Below are 19741 nucleotides of genomic sequence, written 5' to 3'. Positions count from 1 at the left end.
TTTGTCCCAGATCTGTCATATACTTGAATTCCTTTTAATCAAATCATGACTGAAATCATCCCAGTGGTTCTATTGTTTATATGAAGTTCAAACATTCTTAACCTTCATTGTACTGTTATTTTCAGTCATGCAAATATGCCCAGAATTCTGAGGTGGGGCCGAGAGAAAGAAAAAGAAATAAAAAAGGAAAAAAAGAAAAAAAAATGAACTCAAATAAAAAGGGGAAAGGGGCGTATAGAATGGAACTCACTTAAAAGCAAACATTGGAACCTTCAATGGGTACCTCATCTGGAATTATTACCTATAGTTGCCACTGGCAAGTGATTAACGAGAGGCAAAACTATGTTAAAAGCCACCTTCCAAGCTGGGTGGTGGTGGTGCACAACTTTGATCACAGCACTCAGGAGGCAGAAGTGCAGGCAGCTCTGAGTTCAAGGCCAGCCTGGTCTACAGAGTTCCAGGACAGTCAAAGCTGCATAGAGAAATGTCATCTTGAAAAAAAAAAAAGGAAAAAAAGCAAAGAAAGAACAAATGAACATCACCCTCCAGAAAGGAAGCAATAAGATAAAGAACAACACACAAGAGGGTAAATGAGACACATGGGAAGAACTCGGCAACATTCTGAAAGCACGTCTTCACACTCCTGTCTATCTGTTTTCAATGAGCAGCCAGAGTAAGCAGTGCCATGGTTTTACCACTGTAGAACAGATCAGGCGGCCACTGTAGTCCAATTACCAGGCAGTTACTCTCCTAGAGACGGGCCTGGGAGAGTACAGCTGGAGAGGAACAGCTTAGAATGACACAAAGGAAACCCCTCAGGAACAAGCACCGTCTTCAGATATTAGATCAGGAGGATACGGAAGAATTTTGTTATTGACATTTTAGTTTTGAATCCCATAGTTTGAGAGAAAAAAGAACAACTTGCCTGAGAAGAACTTTTACCCAAACAAAATTCTGAGATAATAGAAGGGTCTTTTTTTTTTAATATTTATTTATTTATTATGTGTAATTGCTCTATCTGCATGTACTCTACATTCCAGAAGAGGACAACAGATGCCAGTATAGATGGTTGTAAACCACCATGTGGTTGCTGGGAATTGAACTCAGGACCTCTGGAAGAGCAGAGAGTGCTCTTAACTGCTGAGCCATTTCTCCAGCCCCAATAGAAGGGTCTTAATGCTAACACATTCTGAACAAACCTTGTCTTTTTAGTGTCAATTAAAATCTGTAAGACACAGAAAATTTAAAGCCTAGTTATCAAATGCTTTTAGTTAGTGGGATAATCAGATCAGCGCCTGAAGAAGGAAGAATGAAGGAATACATGTGTAATGGTGTCATGCTGTGCTCAGGCAGAAGCTACTGTCTGAAGTTTAATTTTTCAAGCCCAATCTTTAAGGTGGTTGCTTTCCTATTAACCAAGCAAAACATGGGCCGTATAGTTCTACCCATGTTTGCACACCCACAGAGCCTCACACTCGGTTCTAGAAACAAGATCAAAGAGATACAGATAGTCAGTATTCAAAACCCTGAAGATGGAGGCAATGGGATTCTTGGAGAATTCCTACGTGGAGGGTTTCACGTTAGCAAGAACTAGCCTATGAAGTGAGAGAGCGGGTATTCCAAGCAGAGGCAATACGTTGGGGTAAAGTAGGGGGTGTGACACCTCATGGGACAAGCTGAAAATGGAGCTCTTAGGCAGGAAATCTCAAGATGGAATAACAGCCAGAAGCTACACCGATGTCAGCTTGATACAGAATTGGGAACCAATCAGATTCCAGATAGGGAGATGGCTGGTTAGATTTGCATGTTCCGTGAATAGCCTGGGTAGCTTTCCTTTGAATGGGGGCAATCCAGAAGCCAAGGAGCAACTTAGCAAGGAGCACAGGTCACAAGACAAAGCTGTCTCCTGCAAGAGGCTTTCCTAGATGGAAATAGAGGTGGATTGTTTATATTTATTTTTACAGATGAGGGATCATTGTTATAAAGTCACTGAATACAAAGGACACCAATAGTTGGAAAAAAAAAAAAAACCTGTTGGTTGGATGATAGGAGACCCAAAGTGGTCTTTAGGGGAAAGGAAAAAAAAAAAAAATCTAAGTTCTGCTTTGAAAGAGAAGAGTCAAATGAGAAGAAACACATTTAGTTAAGAGAGGACACAAAAAGCAAAAGTTTCCCATGAATTTTTACTAATTCCCTATTGGCTCTAAGCATGCCAATCCCAAGCTGCAAACACAGCTGATATTTCCTATGTTGAATTTTGACTGAAACATATCAGTGTGTACAGATAAACACTTGTATTGCTATTAACATTTTAGACACTTATTTCTCAGTGGTGGTGTAGGCTGAAGGTCCTAATGTGACCCAGAATAGAACAGTAGGCTCACTCAGGCTTAGATGTGGTAGATGTCAATGGACACAAAGAAACGAAGGAAAGGCCCTACTAGGTTTCAATCAGAATTGTGGTCATATTAACTTACATCACTGAAAGTATGCCAACATTCACCACAGCCTGTTTAAAAACGTGTGGACCTCATCCCTACATTTCTTCTACCATCTCAAACAATTTTAACATTGAAAAGATACACTAAAATTATTCAATCCACTCAACCATTTATTTTACATCAGATTTTATTACAGTGAAATACAATCTCCATTTTACAAAACACAAATGCTTTGAGTGGTTTCTGTATAAGCTGGCTATATTGACTAGTTCAACAGTGTGTACTTAATAGAAATGACCACACTTTTAAAGGTAACTAATTTATTCGGGAGTAGGAAAAAAACCTACACGCACTGCTGGTTTTGAAAGCGTATCACAAAGATGCAAATCTGAGCAATGACTAACCTTAGTAAAAAAAACACGTACATGCAGAGTGCTTTGGTTGTGAAGGAAAGGTGAAATCCCTGTTTGTGTTTTGTGTGTGTATACACATGTATATGCATGCTCATATTCTACATGAATATGCAAGTGTATTTCATTTTGAAATAAAGATTTAGTATTAGAATCAAATTTACAAAACAAGTTAGTTTTAACTAACTGGAGGAAATCACCATAGGTTTTATTTAAACTATGCATATTCAAAAGGATTTAATTTAGTTTTTAGATATTTAATGTGAGGAAATATACATATGTATATATATATATATATAAATATAGATTTTTGTATGTATAATCTAAGCTTAGCAAATAGTTAACAGTATTTCCCAAGACATTTATGTCATTGAACCTTTTATACTTAGTTGTCTTTACATAAAAATATATGAATCAGTCCCTTGTACAGTCCTATATGTTATCAACAAAAAGCAAAGATTATTAATGGGACTGGAAATAATATAACTATACTATGCTAAAATAAATCAATATTGAAAATGCCAAATTACAAACTGGGAATGGGGGTGCACACTTTCAATCCCATCACTGGAGGCAGAGGCAGATGTATCTCTGTTGAGTTCAGGGCCAACCTGGTCTACACAGAGTTCCAGGACAGCCAGAGCTACAAGGCCTCAGGCAACAACGAATTTAGACACAGCTCAGGCAGGAGTGAAGAACTTGCTATCCTTGCAGAGGACACTGTTTGGTTTCCAGGACTCACTTAGCAGCTAGTGACAACCCTGTCACTCCAGTTTCAGGGGGGATTTGACACTTTCTTCGGGTCTCCATGGGCACCAAGCATGCACATGGCACTTATATATACATACATACAAGTATTCAGTCACGTAAAATCTTTAAAATAAGAACAACTTGAGTGGTTATGCCCCAATTGCCGCTGATTCATTAAAAACAATGTTTCCTATTTCTGCTCCCCTTTTGTGCCTGCTCCTCTGTAAATGTTCCCTCACCTATGATTTGTAACAATTGGTTTGGGAACCCCGAAAAAATGAGTTTTTCCTACCCTCCTCTGTGGATAGCTATGGAACTTCCAAAAGCAACCAGGAAGTCTGGAATACCTTTTAACTGACCTGTATGCAACTTTACTTGCAAGTACTTTGCTTTTTGATACATGGCTTTTGTGGCTTTCTATTATTCTGCTTTCCAAGTTGTAAATTATTTAATAGCTAAGAATTTTATTCTCCAAAGCCTATATCCTTACTTAGCCACACTCTTACCTATCTTTTTATGAGTCTAACTTACACTGACAGAGTCAAAGACCTGGAACAATTAGTCAAGCATGAAATTTCTCTTAGCAGGACATAATGTTGCTAAATGTAACTCGTTTGTTTTCCGTTAATATCATATTCTAAAAACCAGGGATGGCCCAGTGTTTGTAATCACAGCAACTGGGAGGCCAGGCAGGAAGACTGCTAAAAGTCTGATGCCAGCCTATTGCAGAGACCCTATCCCAAATCCAAAACAAACCAAACACATTCTATTACTAAGGGACTATTATGTGGAAAAGAGATCTCTGTAAGGTGCACACTACCACGCTAGCAGCCCACTCAGCGATCATTCACACATTAAAATAGTCACTCTGTACCTATGCATTACATAGGCAATAATGAGAGTTGGGAAGAAATAGTGCCTCGTTACAAATCAGTATCATAGCACAGCCATCTGCTGTTCTCTGCTCAATCTAAATACAAGACACTGATAAACTTCTGTCCTGCCCAAATGCAGAGGCAGGTTTCCTTTCACATGTAGTGCCAGACACTGACTCAATGACTTCATCCTAAGGTCCCCAAAGATCAAAATAACCACTGAGCAACTCTCCTCTGTCTTACAAGAACAACAAAAACCCCTCAGTATCATTGGGAATTGAATCCAAGGCCTCAAACACTAGGGCAAGTATTCTACCAATAACTTTTATCGTCAGCCCTTACTTATTTAATGCATTTCCCTACACGTGGGTATGTGTACTACATGAATGCCTGGTGCCAGGCAGGCCAGAAGAGGACCTGGGTCCCCTGGAACTGGAGTTATAGCTGGTTGTTAGCTATCATGTGGATGCTGGGAATTGAACACAGGTCCTCTCCAAGAGCAGTAAGTGCTCTTAACTCCTTAAGCAGTCTTCCTTGCCCCCGCCCTGTCATTTAATTTCCATTAATTAGTCTGAGCCAAATTCTTCAAAGCTGTACTTTTTTACTCTCTTCTAAAATGGCCAGAAGGCCCTAGAGGTGATGAATGTGGCCTCATTTTTTTTTTTAACCTTCTCCTTTACTAAGTGCTCTAAATGCCACTCTTCATGGGCACCTGCTTCCGAATCCAATGACCCAAATCTTCAGGAGAGAAACCAAAGTGTACATTTCAAAATGAAACAAAACCTCTACGCTTTCCAGATGAACCCTATAGTAAATATTACGCGTAGCACCTTCCCAATGTCATAATTCCAACTGTCTGGTATTTTGAGAACTGTGGCATCACTAGATGATAAGGTGAGTTAAGATTCACGAACTGTTAGGAAGACAAGGCCATGACTGGGTGTGTGTGGAGGGGCTGTGAAGGCATCTGTAAACAAAGGTTTGGACTAAACAGTATTTACGATCCACTCTAGCTCTAAAATTCTCCGTTTTCCTTTTGTCTCTTCATCTTGACAGGCAGGGAATGCAAAATAGTTAAGGCAATGAAAGATTTCCAAACTACCTTTAGTCTTAGCAGATGGGCCATAAAAATGTGCTCTGCTGATATGGTTTTAACAAGACCTTTAAATATAAAATCCTATACCACACTTATCCTTACAGCCCTGCTCACAACCAGTCATTCTGTGTAATCCAATTTCATCTCTGTATTTATTCTGTTACAACGGTACTTACACTGCAAAACAACTGCTTTTGTAAGCAAAGCCTACAATGATGTGATATTACTTGTCATTTGGTATGTAAGGAAGGGCAGAAATAAGATTCAGATTTTCCTGAAAATACACCATGAATTAACTTCTATACAATTAGGGTATTCAAGGCAGAGTAAAATTACACTTCAATTCCTGATAGATGTACAAATTCCAATTTTTATTCCACCTCTGCCACGTTAACATTTACTCTCATTCCCAACACTGTTTGCGTACCGACACTTGGGCAGGCATGCTTGTGTGCGTGTGCGCGTGGGTACTTGCACACAGGCTTGTGTATTATGAAATCTATGGGGCTCCTTTTCCAGATTTGCTCACTATTACAGTTTCGTAGCTTCCTTAGCATGTGGCAAACACATCAGGCAACCTCCGGCTTTAGGACCTGCCAGGCTGGCTTTGAACTCCTAAATTCTGAGGCAGGACGGTTGCCTCAGGTTCAAGGATAGGTTGGACTATGTTAATAGCAGGCTAGCCTGTACAACACACCAAGATCTGACCTGGGAGAGGAGAGGAAGAGCGAGCAAGCCTCACATCAGCATCATATATTCTACCACAAAGCTCTACCTCCAGCATCAATTCTGTTTACCTAAGCCACTGTCTTAGGTGTACAAATTATATCTTCTGCCAATTTATCTTGCCCGTCTTTAATTATGTATAAAGCTGAACATCTTTTCACAGGCTAAATCATTTGTGTGTTGCCTGGCCCCCACAGCTTATTCAGTCCTACCCTGCTTCACTACAAATATATTTTCTAGTTTATCATTTTAGACTGATGTATTTTAGGAGGATTTGGAGCAAAAAGTATTCTCTAAATGACTGAAAGCTTATCAGAAAATTCAGAACACCTGTGGTACTTTATTCCCTAAGCTCGGAGAGAAAAAAATGGAGAGAGAAAAATGGAGAGAGAAAAGGTGTGCAGCAGATGTGGCAATGCCACACTTGGAAGGTAGAAGCAAGGAGGATTGGAGTTCAAGGTCAATCCTGGTGACAGTATACTGGAGACTGATTTAAGACACTAAAAGAAGTAACACTTGAGAAATAAACAGGGAAATCTAAAAAGACAACAGGTTTTTGTTTTGGTTTTTTTTTTTTTTTTTTTTTTTTAAAAAGGGTATCAGTGAGAGATGCATATTTAGAACTCTGTGGGAACCTTAGAGGCTTCCATTATCTGAAACAGTAAGGGAGAAGCAGTACTCTGGAATGGGCACTTTTGGATAAGTCTGGCCCATTTCTCAAAATTCCTTTGATGGATAAATCTAATGTAGTTAGGTACATTTTATAATGCTTTTAGTCATACATTAGGAAGTCCATTTACTCCAGCAAAATCCTGAATCTCAACAATGTGAAGCAAATATAGTTAATGGATAAGCATCTGTATATAATATAGCTTTAAAAATAAACGCAAAAATATTACTAGCTATAAAAAAAACCTCTTAAATGGTAAAACTGACATTTACAAATTTTTAATTAATTCTAAGATGCTGGATATTATTTAATAAAGGAATTAAAATGTAACAGGCTTAAAATTGGGGCTGGAGAAATGCCTCAGGCCTTAAGAGCACTTGTTCTTGCAGAGAACCCAGGTTTGGTTACCAGCTCCAACATGGAGGCTCACAAGTGTCTGTAACTCCATTTCCAGTGTATACTGTGCCCTCTTCCGGCCTCTGTGGCACTGAGTGTGCACACATGCACAAATGTACATACATTCACGCGACACACATACACACAAAATAAAAATATCTTTTTTGGGGGGGGGGCTTAACTGTTGAAAATTATAAAGTGAAGCTGGGTGGTAGTGGCGCACCCCTTTAATCTCAGTGCTCAGGAGGCAGAGGCAGGTGGATCTTCTTGAGTTCTAGGACAGCTTGGTCTACAGAGTGAGCTCCAGGACAGCCAGGGATACACAGAGAAATCCTGTCTTGAACAACCAAGGGAGAGAGAGAGGAGAGAGGGAGAGTGGGGGAGGAAGATTATGACGTGAGAGAGATTTGGACTTCAGATTCTTGTACAGTGCTGGAGTTGTCCTGGCTTCATTGCCTCTGTAGCAAGCGTCCTTTCTCCTTAGGATCAATAACACTGAGAAAATTTAACATCTAGAACATAACCCACTATCGTTTCCTGAAGCAGAGAATTCTTGAACTCCACTCAGCAAGAAGTCAATTTTACCTTTCCCTTTAAGGCTCAAGAACAAAGATGTTTCACTGCAGCTTTATGTGGGCAAAAGGACAGTTAGAACCCCAGCATGGACAACACTAATAAACAAAACAGATGGTGTGAATCTGAAATGCCAATACCAGCACTTGGCAGGCACTGGAAGGCAAGGCAAAAGAACCAGGAATTCAGAGACAAGCTCCAGTGTCCTTCCAGAAGCTGTTAACAAAGGGTCTGGGACCAGCTCACTGAACCTGTATGAATGCTCTAAATACGTCATACTGAAGGGTGAAGAGGAAGGAACTAAATTCCTACACTTTCTACAGCTGAAATGCTTGCCATGTGTTTATCCTTCACTTCAGGGTCAGTTCTGAGGTCACAAGGGAGTGCCTGGCCACAAAAATGATGCTGACTCTGCAAGTCACCTGTGATATGTGCATTATTACAGAAATAATTCTAGTCATAGAATGCAGTTTTTGGTTTGTTATAAAAAATAAACTATTCTTTAGTCCAGCATTCAACCATTCCTTCTCTCAGCTGTTAAAAACTCTGAACTTAAAGACATCTTTCCATTTTTGTTACCCTAGAAGTATCTACAGGTTCTTTCAGTGTCTTTCAGGCACAAAATAGTAAATACATGCACATTGATTTACTCGTGAAATAGCTAAAAACCAAAGTATTGAAACCAGTACAAAGGTGGAAACAGTGGAGTTCGCTTCCCTAGAGCCTTCTTAGGCTCTGCTTAAGATAACCGCTAGAAAGTTAAATCTGTGTAGTGTTAAACTCAAGAATCTATGCTTTATTCCACAATTTGGAAGACTGCAATTCCAAATACTCCTCATAAAAACTAAACGAAGGAATTCTCTGCAGTTAATTTCTCAAAGTTCTTAATTAAAAACCTAAGAGAAAAGTAAATAAAAGACCCTTCATAGAAAAATTTACAACACTCATTCAAAAGCAGCTCTTAAAAGTAAATACAACACTGAAGAGGAAAATTTTATGCCCACAAAAGTTGCCAGGTCTAATAAATTATTAACAGAACACCGCAACAAAAATAAGGCAATTATCCAAGATGTCATTAGAGATTTCTTCACTTCATATCTAGACAGAGCTGATCTATCTAGGAGCAAATGACATTTCATTCAGTTTCAGGACATATGAAATCCTTAAGGATAGAAATGATAATATGTGATCCTCACTCTTTAGAATATTTGCAGGAAAATCATTTCTAAAGCACAAAGAGGCAAGGAGGTTTAATCTTTCAAAAAGATACTGTTTGAAACTCAAGAATGTGATAAAGCACACAATGGGCACTCGCGAACAAACGCAATCCAGTGATAGCAAATAGATTTATTTAGTACTGTTTCCATTCCATGTCATCAGGAGGGTTGATTTCAACTTTTCTTTTACCTACATCAGACCAGTTGGTACTCAAGACTGTACCACCAGACTCCATCTGCAATTAAAAGAAAAAAAGAAAGGTTCATTTCTGTATTATATATCAAAATACAATCTTTCCTTTAAATGAACCAAACATGCTCTCCCAAATATAGGCTACTAAAAATAACTCAGTATAAACACAATACTTTTATTATCTTGGGCTTTCCAGAGAGGTCAGCAAGTTTGAAGACACCTGGCTAAAGACAATCCTAGAGTAATTAGGTAGGCACAGCCTGTACACATACACTGCCATATTCAAGACCACATATTCTTCCATTGGTAGAGGCATCATATGGAACATTTCCCTTTAATAGAAAACTAAATTCCTTTCCCCCCAAATTACATAATTTTATTTTGCTAAAAACAGTAAAAGCCAGGAAAAAAAAAAAACCTTTTTATGCCAGTTAAACAGAACTTTAAGGATCTACACTTAATGCTCCCTCTTTGCCAAACACACTCTAGTGTACTCTGAATTTTAATCTTTTTACTTAAGACACATACAAAAGAGATACACAAAGCCAACACCTTGTGACCTGGTTATCTACTTACATTGCAGTGAATATACAACCCACCAATAATCCTAGCATGTGCACGAAGCCATACCTTCCTTTAAACTGTTTTGGTCAACAATGAATTGTACTTAAAATTGTGATGTCATAGGATTACAACAAATAGATGAAGAATTCTGGCTGCAGAGTGATATTGTGGCCATTTATAATATCCATAATATAATACACAACTCTAGTGTCTACGGTGATACTTGTGTAGTCAAACTCATTGAATTGCTAGCCATATATAAGAACAGCTCATGCAATTATATACAGTACATAATAGGTGAAAACAAATATTATTAGTTTATTTACTAAACTATATTTTTGTAATATTAAAATATACTTCTACACTTATAAAAGTCTACTGTCAAATAATATTCTGTTACAGTTGCTGCAGCCTCAAACATCTTATATTCACGAAAACTTGATGACATTGAAAAGTCACCTCAGGCTGTGGGTACAGATGAACACGACAGCACATGCCTAGCATGGGCAAACCCCTGCAACACACACCAAAGAGGCTACATCAAGTGACTGACCTATACTATCCAGATGTATGAACACACCCAATGGTGTTACCTAACAAGGAAATCACCCAACAACAGAGTTCTCAGAACATGGCCAACTGTAAGCAATACCTAGCTGTGTCAAAGACTTGGACTGGAGAGCTATCTCTGCTGTTAAAGGCTAAGGTTCACACTTCGAAAACAGACAAAACTTCCATGTATTTGTGGTAAAAATTCACTGATGTGGATCAAAGCAGAGTACAATGTAAATTCCTAAAACCTACAATCTTTTAATTACCTGTATTCTGACAAATGCAGGAAGTTATTCACCCTTCTGAACTGGAACCTCAAGATAATCAATGCCTTCTGCAAAACTCCTTTGAGTTCCATTGCATGGGTGCTACTCTCTAGCCTGGTTTTTAGACCTTATCTTCCACGCATGAATGTCTGCACCTCTTGGTGGGCTTTGACTCTTATTTTTAAATTACATTTAGTTAGTGCATGTGCAAGTACACCTGTGTATGGGCCTGGGTATGCCACAGCACAAATGTAGAGGGCAGAGGACAACTGGTAGAAGTCAGCTCTTTCCCTCCAGCACAAATGGACCCAGGAATTTAACTCAGATGATCATGACTGGCAGCAAGTACCTTATCTGTTGAGCCATTTCCCCAGCCATCTTTCTTAAGATTCTTAGCTACCAGGCTGTAATCCCAATCTATCTGCTCTATAACTACCATTAATACACATGGCACCTTTGCAATTTAAGGATTCCTATCTTTTTCTTTTTTTTTTTTTTTTTTGCGTCTTGCTATGTAGCTCAGACTTGACCTTGAACTCAAAACCCTCCTGTCTCAGCATCCCAAGTGCTGGATTACCATCATATCCACTTAAGAGTTTGACTCTATATGTCTACTTCTCTTTATTGACTAGAACAACAACAACAACAACAAAAACAGTTCTTCAAAGGCATGAACTATATTTCACTAACATAAATATCCCTTGTTATCGACAGAGGATCCAGGCATGTCTTCTTCCACATACAACACTGTCTGCAGATGCTACAAACTTCTTATATAAAATGGTTCAGAATTTTCATATAACCTAGGCACACCTTTTCACTATGCTACAAATCATCACTAGAGTACCCATAATATCCAATGTTGCAGAACTATCATGTTGCCGACATATAGTGTTATTTGTGGAATGACAAGAAAAAAGTCTGTATAATAGGTACTCAATATAAATAAAACTCTTCCCCCTAACACTTTCAAATCACAAGTTAGTTGAACCCACAGATGTGGAATCCATGCAAAGAGCCGAATGTACTTACACTGCAGTCCTAATCATATGGCCAGGCACATAGCAGGCTTCAAATAAAATGACTGAATTAAATGTGACAAGTCTGTAAAATAAGCTACTCCTAAGAGGACTCTCAATTCTAAAACTCACAGAAGTGACTCTAGTTGATAATCTGGTCATATTTACTGAAGACAATTTTCCTTTCTCTCTTTATAGAATTTAGCATCTCCTCATTATTTTGTATGTTGGTCTTACACAATTAGACTGAAGAAAGGACAGTCTTTTGTCTTTCCACAGAGACAGAAGCAAGCTCTGCATTTAAGGTCAATGTTGCCACACAGATAGCTTACTTTATGGATATATTTCACTCTCTTAACTATCAATTTTCTGTATGAAAATAGATGTGGATTCTGTAATGCATCTTTTGACCTGACATATGGTCATTTTCTCTGGCACACTTTTTAAAAGTCAATAGTAAGGGTAAGTTTCTTGCCTGGAAAGACATGAGTAGACAATAATGTTCCTGGTAAAATTCATGGTTATATCTTTAAGAAAAATAATTATTAGGTAAGATGGCCCATTGGTACTTGGGAAATGGAGGCAGGGGATCAAGAGATCAAGGACATCTATAGCTACGCAGCAAACTCAAGGCCAGCCTGGGGCAACAGAAGGGTTCAGTTCCCAGTATCTACACAGCAGCTAATAACTGCCTGAAATTCTAGTTTGAGTAGCTCCAATTCTCTTTTCTGACCTCCAAAGGCACATACATAAACACAGACATGCATGTACGCCAAACAAACACACAACTTTATGTCTAAATAAACAATTTATGCAGTGTAAGAACAGTCAATGGTCAAGACCTCAGAACTGGAGGCCTGATTCAGATGGTAGTTAGGCTACTCTAGCAAAAGCCCAAATTCTCTTAATCAATTGAGAAATTAAGCCACTGAATAATAAATGGACACTTTCTACTAAGCCAATACTATTCTAGAAATTTCCATGCCAGAAAGTTCTTCATTTTAAAGAGGAAAACATATGTATGATTCTAGAAGATAAAACAGAGGGAGCTCATTGAGCTACTGTGACAAATTCAACTAAACAGTAAATTTCCACCAATGCCCCAATTTTAGTATTTCTTTGCTTTCTAACTCCTAATGCACAAGCGAGTTAGAATAAGCCACTTGTTTCTCATCCCTTCTGTAAGTTTTGGACTTCCCCAACCACTACTTTTAAGTCTAGAACAAGAAAAAATAAATGTTCAGCCAAAGTCTATCAAAAAAACTCTCCCAGCTATCTGGGTCATGCAGTTTGGCCACAAGCTCACTATTTGTTCTTACTTAAAATGTCTAAAGTTCACTCTTATAAACATATTCTTACAAATGATTTGTTCATGGCACGCTTCACTTCATCAGAACCATCTGAGTAGATCTGCTGAAATAACTTGTTTAAAGCTGCATCGCCCTCCAGCTTCTCATTTTTTTCTTCTTCTTTGATTTCACCAACCAATTTATCCCAGTTCCTGGTATAATGAGATGATGATGGATACAGGTTCTTTACATCTACAAAGTGAAAAGACAGAAATGATTAATCAGCATGTTTGATTATGTCAAGAAATATGTAAATGCTGTGACCACAGTATACAGAACATCTTAGCAAGTAGTTTAGGTCACTGAATTTCAAGTGTGCATTAAGTGTCTCTTTGCTATACATACCAATAATTAGATCTGCATTTCAAAAACTGAATCAGTTAGCATCCTACAAAATCTAGGACTTCCTCTAAGCAAAATAACAAAGTGGATGTTTTTGATACAATACACAAAGCTAGACTAAAAACACTGTATGCTAATCACAGGAGAAGCTGGGTTAAGTAGACAGAACTTCTTGTATGAAAAGTTACTCAAGAAGCTGGAGCAAGAAAATTGTAATGTAGTCAGCAGGCTGGGCTACATGATTAAGATTAAGGTCAGACTGCACTTAATGAGAACTGTCTCAAGAAAAAGAGAGGGGAGAAAATTAAAAGTTAAAAGCTGGTTGGAGATGGGTGAGGAGCCCCACAAGCCTAATAACCCAAGTTCAATCGCTAGAACCCATGAAAGACAGGGACTCTACAGTGTTGTCCTGTGACCCCCAACAAGTAACCTTTAAAAAAGAAGCAAAGGCTTGAAAATAGCAGCAAAGGGTAGCTCACAACCACTCATAACTATAGTTTCAAAGCCCACTTCTGACCTCCGGAAAAACCAGGCACACAAGGTGCACAGGCATACCTGTGAGCAAAACACATACATCAGGTAAGTAAACCTTTTTTTTAAAGGTTTAAAAGGTTTCTAAAATACCAGTGCGCACACATACCCTTTTAGGATGCTCCATATAAGAGGGTAGGGATGTTGGTCAATGGCAGAATGAATGCCTCCCATATGCAAAATACTTATGTCAATTCCAAATACTACCAAAAAGCTTACCTCATCTTAAAATGTCTAAAGCTTTTTGTAGAGAATTTTAATCCAGCAACATGGCTGCTTTGTTGGGAATACAGACATGCCTTTAATCTCAGGAGACAGAGGCAAGCAGATCCCTGAGTTTAAGGCCAGCCTGGTATAGGTCAAGTTTCAGGTAAAGAAAAGCTTAGGTCTAGGAGTGGTGGTGCACACCTTTAATCCAGTGCTCAGGAGACACAGGCAAGCAGATCTCTGAGCTCTGTTCAGGGAGTTCAATTGAGTCTGTGAGTTGAAAGGCAGTGCAGTTGGAGGTAGGTTTGTGGCAGTTCAGATCGTGGAATTCAGAGACAGTTTTAACAGGACAGTTATACAAAGACAGGTTGAAGAGAGAACAAGCTAGACACAGGCAAAGACAGAATGAGCCAGAGAATAAGAATGAACCAGAAGATTAGAACAAATTTCTAGAATTAGTTTAAAGCCAACCAGAGCTATCAGTGAGAAACTGAGAGAAGCCAGTTTGAATCAGTCAGCTCAGAAAGGAGTTTAAGCCAGAACAGCTGAGTTGAAACAAACAGCCAGAGTTCAGAAAGAACTGGAAAGGGTGAGCTTATTCAGCAGTAAGTCTCAGAGGCTGAAACATTCTAGGACTAGATTAAATTATACGGAGGTTAGAAGCTTCCAGGACGAGGCCTAGGTTAGTAAGTAAGCTAACAATTAAATCAAGTAAATAAAAGATACTTTTACAGCTTTTTTTGAGGTTTATTTGTACCTGTGTATTACATATATGTACCCTGTGTATGCAAGTGCCCTGAGCTAGAAGGTATCAGATGCCCTTAGAGTGTTGGGTACCAAACTTGGGTTTTGTATGAGAACAGCGAGTGGGCTAAACCACTAAACCATTTCTCCAGTAAACCTCTCACGATTGTAACATTCGAAATGTAGCTTTTCTATGAGATACTTAAGTATCTTCCAAAGCAGAAAAGCTCTAAAAATAAATGTTACCACATACTGAGTTAATGCTCCCTTTCCTAAACATACACACAGATCTTACATCAATAGAAAATATTAAGTAACTCTATGAGGCTAAAGAAATGGCTCAGAAGTTAAGTTGGCTGCTTTTCCATAGGACCCAAGTTCAATTCCCAGCATCCACAGGCAGCTCACAACTGCCTATAACTCCAGTTTCAGGGAATCCAATACCCTTACACAAACATGAACGCAGGCAAAACACTACTGCCCATAAAATTAAAACTAAATAAAAACAAGTAACTGCAAGTAATTACTTAAAAGTAATTCACTTACTTGCATACTCTTCATACAGCATCTAAAAATAACATATAAACTTATCTACATAATATAGAAAACAACGGAATTTGTATATCTATTTGGATAGAGATACTTGCATACAGAAGCTACTGGCCCAGCAACTCAAGGGATCCTCTAAGACTAAGAAAATAAAGATCTTGGCACACAAATAACTGGAAAACAGACAGACAAACAAACAAAATGACTAGGAGGTCTAAGACTGCTCTGTTCTTAGAAACTACAGTAATAGCCAGAAATGTAATCCACATACACACAGGACTTAACAATTTTAGTACTGTGTTATTAAAAGGAGCTGAGACAGTTTTATTTCACTTTAAAAATTACATGTATTGGGAATTGGAGAGATGGCTCAGCAGTTAGCAGCAACTGCTGCTATTGCAAAGGACCAGGTTCAGTTCCTTGCACCCACCATGGCAGCTCACAACTGTCCTAAGTCCAGCTCCAGGGGATAAACCACTCTCCTGACCTCCACATGCAACAAGCACAAACATGGCACACATACAAACATGCAGCCAAAACACAAAAAATGAAAAATAATCATTTTTGAAAATTACATTTATAGCTGGGTGGTGGTGATACCTGCCTTTAATCCCAGCACTTGGGAGCCAGAGTCAGGCAGATCTCTGAGTCCAAAGGCCAACCTGGTCTTCATAGTTCCAGGATACTCAAGGCTACACAGAAAAACCCTGTCTCAGAATAACAGAACAAAACAAAAAAAATTAAGTTGGTGGATTTTTTGGTTTTGTTTTGTTTTGTTTTTCCAAGACAGGGCCTTGGCTGTTCTGGACTTGTTTTGTAGACCAAGCTGGCCTCAAACTCACATAAAATAAAATTTTAAAGCTTCACTCATTCATTCATTGGGGGAGGGAGGTCCTCACACTCAAACTCCTGTCATTGTCAATAAGCACCTGTTTACTTAATCATCACCAGGCCCTTAATGTGCTCTTTAAACCTAACAGAGCAAGAAAGAATAGTATTTCAACACAAAGTCAACTGGAAAATACTAAAACACATTATGCTCCTTTTTTATATATATACATCTTAAGAATTGGGTATGCATTTCACATCTCAATGCATACTAATCCTACTTCATATGGTCAATAGCCAAGTAGCTACAGTAGCAGACAGCGTTGCTTACAGAGCTTTAAAAAAAGAGAGAAAAGAAAACAAAACGCTGATCCTAAATTTCCCTGTCACACTGGAACACACTAACACTAATCTAAATGTTCCTTCTTTCTATTTCCCTTTTCTAAAGATGATTGAGAAACTACTAAACAAACATATTCTGTTTGCCAGTGCCTATAAATAGGACCACTTTTTCTTTACCCATCCTCCATCAAAATAAATTCCAGGAAGACCTGGTATAGTTTCACTTAGGATATACATATTGCTTTGAAGAGCCTAAATGTCACTTCCCACTACTGGAAATGCTATTTGTACATTTTACTGGTAGCCAAGGAAAACAAAATATATATGACACGGTTAAGGAGCTGAGAACATGGATTTAATTAATTCTAATGCTGACTCCCAGGAAGAATGGGAATGAAGTTTTAATCTCTACTCCACAGATAAGAAAGCTGGCCCCGATAGGTTAAGTGACTTGCCCTTATCTACAGTTTCCAGCTTGCAGTACACAGGATCGGACAAGCATATTAATTCTTCACACAACACAACAGGACAGGGAGTGCATCCTGAATTTCTAAAAGATTCAGTTTAGAAAAACTTTTACGTACGCATGCATCCACCTACACATGCATGAACAACTTGAATAACTGGAGATGGTAGGTGAACTAGTGAGAGCAACCTAAGCGTCTGTTCACTCACTTTTCAGACAACTGTGCCGGCAGAGATCACCTCTACTGTTAGAAAAGGTATCCCACAGGAAGCAGCAGCAGTTGCCAGAACCACTCCCACACTCTGTAGCCCTGCATTCCAGTCCTCCACAAACCCACTAGGTGATCTGAGCCTATAAAAGGAAAGAGCTAATACTGGGCTGCCTTTTAATATGAACACTGTATTATACAGCTGTTCACTATATAAACCTCAGCCCCAAACCACTAGGAATCAGTCCCAAGAGACGGCCTTAAAGCTTTCACTCTTTGAAGAATCAACTAGAATCATCTTTGTTGTCTTCTCCTGGTTTTGCTAACTTTGCTGCTGATTAGTTAAGATGCTATCACTGGGTGTTTCAACTTCTATACATAGATGAAATTCTGAGACATACACACATAGAAGCTGTTAATAACCCACTTTCTAGAAGTTGTCACAAGCAAATATGTTTTCTACTGTAACAAAAGGGTTAAAAATCTGAAAATGGCTGAAATGCAACATTGGCTTGTTCCAGCCATCAACTCTGAGTATTAAATAACAAAAAGAAAAATTTCCCTATTCAGTAATCAGGCAATTACAATACACTCTTAGGTTGCAATTCTAAGAGGGTCCTGCAGATTAATTATTCCACTAGTAAAAAGATGCTTAACTGCTGATTATATATGCTTAGAATGGACTTCAACACATAAAAGGCTGTAGAATCAACTCTATTTGTCTCTTCTTCTAGGCCCCCCTTTACTGGCTTGTATTAATAACAGAAATAGCTCAAATGCCCTGCTCTGTGAAATCTTGAAATTCTAGGAACTCAGAGATGAGAAATCAGCTGGGAAAACAGAAAGGAATAAAGGAGGAATAGGAAGGGGTACATGAGCAATGCAAACCACCTCAGTATGGATCAGGAACACAATAGGCAGCACAAACAACTCTCAATGTAAAGCATAACGGCAACAGGGCAATTCCAACCCTGGTGGGGCCTTACCACCATTTGTCTCTGTTCAAGCTTTGGAAAGGAGAATGACTTTCTTATACTCAAAGTATCTTTTCTTCATAAATAATGAAGTAGGGACAATGCTCATTATTATTTAATTTCAACTGTACACTGAACTTAAACCCCAGCAAGGCCAAAATACAAACCTGCTGTGAACTGTTTTGGTGTGGGCACATCTCCTTGTCCCTCTAGCTTTTCCCATCTCACAGCCTCTGGCTTTTTCATTTTAATTTCAATCTGAAGGAAACACCAAATAAAATCCATTACTCAATATAAGATACATAAAACAGTAAAAAATGCAATTTTCTTAAATCATCAAAGTTTTATAAGGATTAATAGTGTCTCTAACAGTTTGTCTAAATCATATAAAGTTAAATCTGAAGAATTATGAAACATTTACTTTGTTTCTACTTTTAAAAATTTACCCCTCAAAGACAACACCCATATCATAAACTACAATCAACAGTCTTGAAATTCAGGCTGATGAGAGGGCCCAAGGGAAAAGTCATGTGGCTAAGACTGACAATTCATGGAACCCATGCGGAGGAAGAATGAACTGATTTCCAAGGTTGTCCTCTAACTTCTGTATGCATGTGTGTGTGTGCACTCGCTCTCTCCAAATAGTTTTTAAGGGTTTTGATATCTAAATGTTTTATTTTTCTTCTACAAAGGTGTTCTTAAGCAGGAAGGAGTCTGCCATTCGAGGCACATTTGACAATAGCAATAGATACCGATCTCTGCCCTAAGGTTGGTAAGTGGAAGGGGGATACAGACACCCACTGAAGAGGCTAGGGAATCCTCGCAACCCCTGCAATAGATTCATACAGAGCAAAGTTGGCAATGCTATCCGGGACACTGCTCTGAGGTTTACATTCACATGTATATTTCACTTGCTCTAAGAGATCTTACTCCATGTATAAAAACAGTATACTAATGTTGACAACTGTATAATTAAACAGATCATTTCAAGCTGAGACTCTTATTTGTTGCAATATTTGGAAGTCTAGACTTTTTTTTTTAAGATTTATTTATTTATTATTTATACAGTATTCTGTCTGCATTTGTGCCTGCAGGCAACAAGAGGGCATCAGATTTCATTATAGATGGTTTTGAGCCACCATGTGGTTGCTGGGAATTGAACTCAGGACCTTTAGAAGAACAGCCAGTGCTCTTAAACCTCTCAGCCATCTCTCCAGCCCCAAATTTTATATTTTTTTTTTTTTAAGATTTTTGCTTTTAAATAGTATGTCTTAGGATTAGGGCAAAAGCTAAAACAGGTTCATTTATATTTCAGATAGATACACAGCTTGCCAATCATTTTATACAATATAGCTGGGCGTGGTGGTGCATGCCTTTAGTCCCAGTACTCGGAAGGCAGAGGTAGGTAGGTCTCTGTGAGTTTGAGGCCAGCCTGCTTTACAAAATGAGTCCA

General features: G+C 38.5%; 1 protein-coding gene across 1 annotated transcript in view; it reads right to left on the bottom strand.

The window, feature by feature from the left end:
• Positions 1-9264: 9264 nt before the first annotated feature.
• The window catches only part of Sugt1 (SGT1 homolog, MIS12 kinetochore complex assembly cochaperone), a 45418-nt gene continuing 34941 nt past the window's right edge, over positions 9265-19741 (bottom strand). Inside the window, exons 11-13 of the mRNA XM_055609661.1 lie at positions 18456-18546; positions 13108-13289; positions 9265-9390 (exon numbers count right to left, since the gene is read on the bottom strand). Of these exons, the coding sequence (XP_055465636.1) occupies positions 9289-9390; positions 13108-13289; positions 18456-18546 (375 nt within the window). The 3' untranslated portion in view covers positions 9265-9288. The remainder of the gene's footprint in view (positions 9391-13107; positions 13290-18455; positions 18547-19741) is intronic.

The sequence above is a fragment of the Psammomys obesus genome, unplaced genomic scaffold, assembly GCF_907164565.1.
Source record: "Psammomys obesus unplaced genomic scaffold, mPsaObe1.curated_primary_1811, whole genome shotgun sequence".
Classification (NCBI taxonomy): Eukaryota; Metazoa; Chordata; class Mammalia; order Rodentia; family Muridae; genus Psammomys; species Psammomys obesus.
Note: the sequence above shows the minus strand (reverse complement) of the source record. Positions and strands in the feature narration are given on the sequence as shown.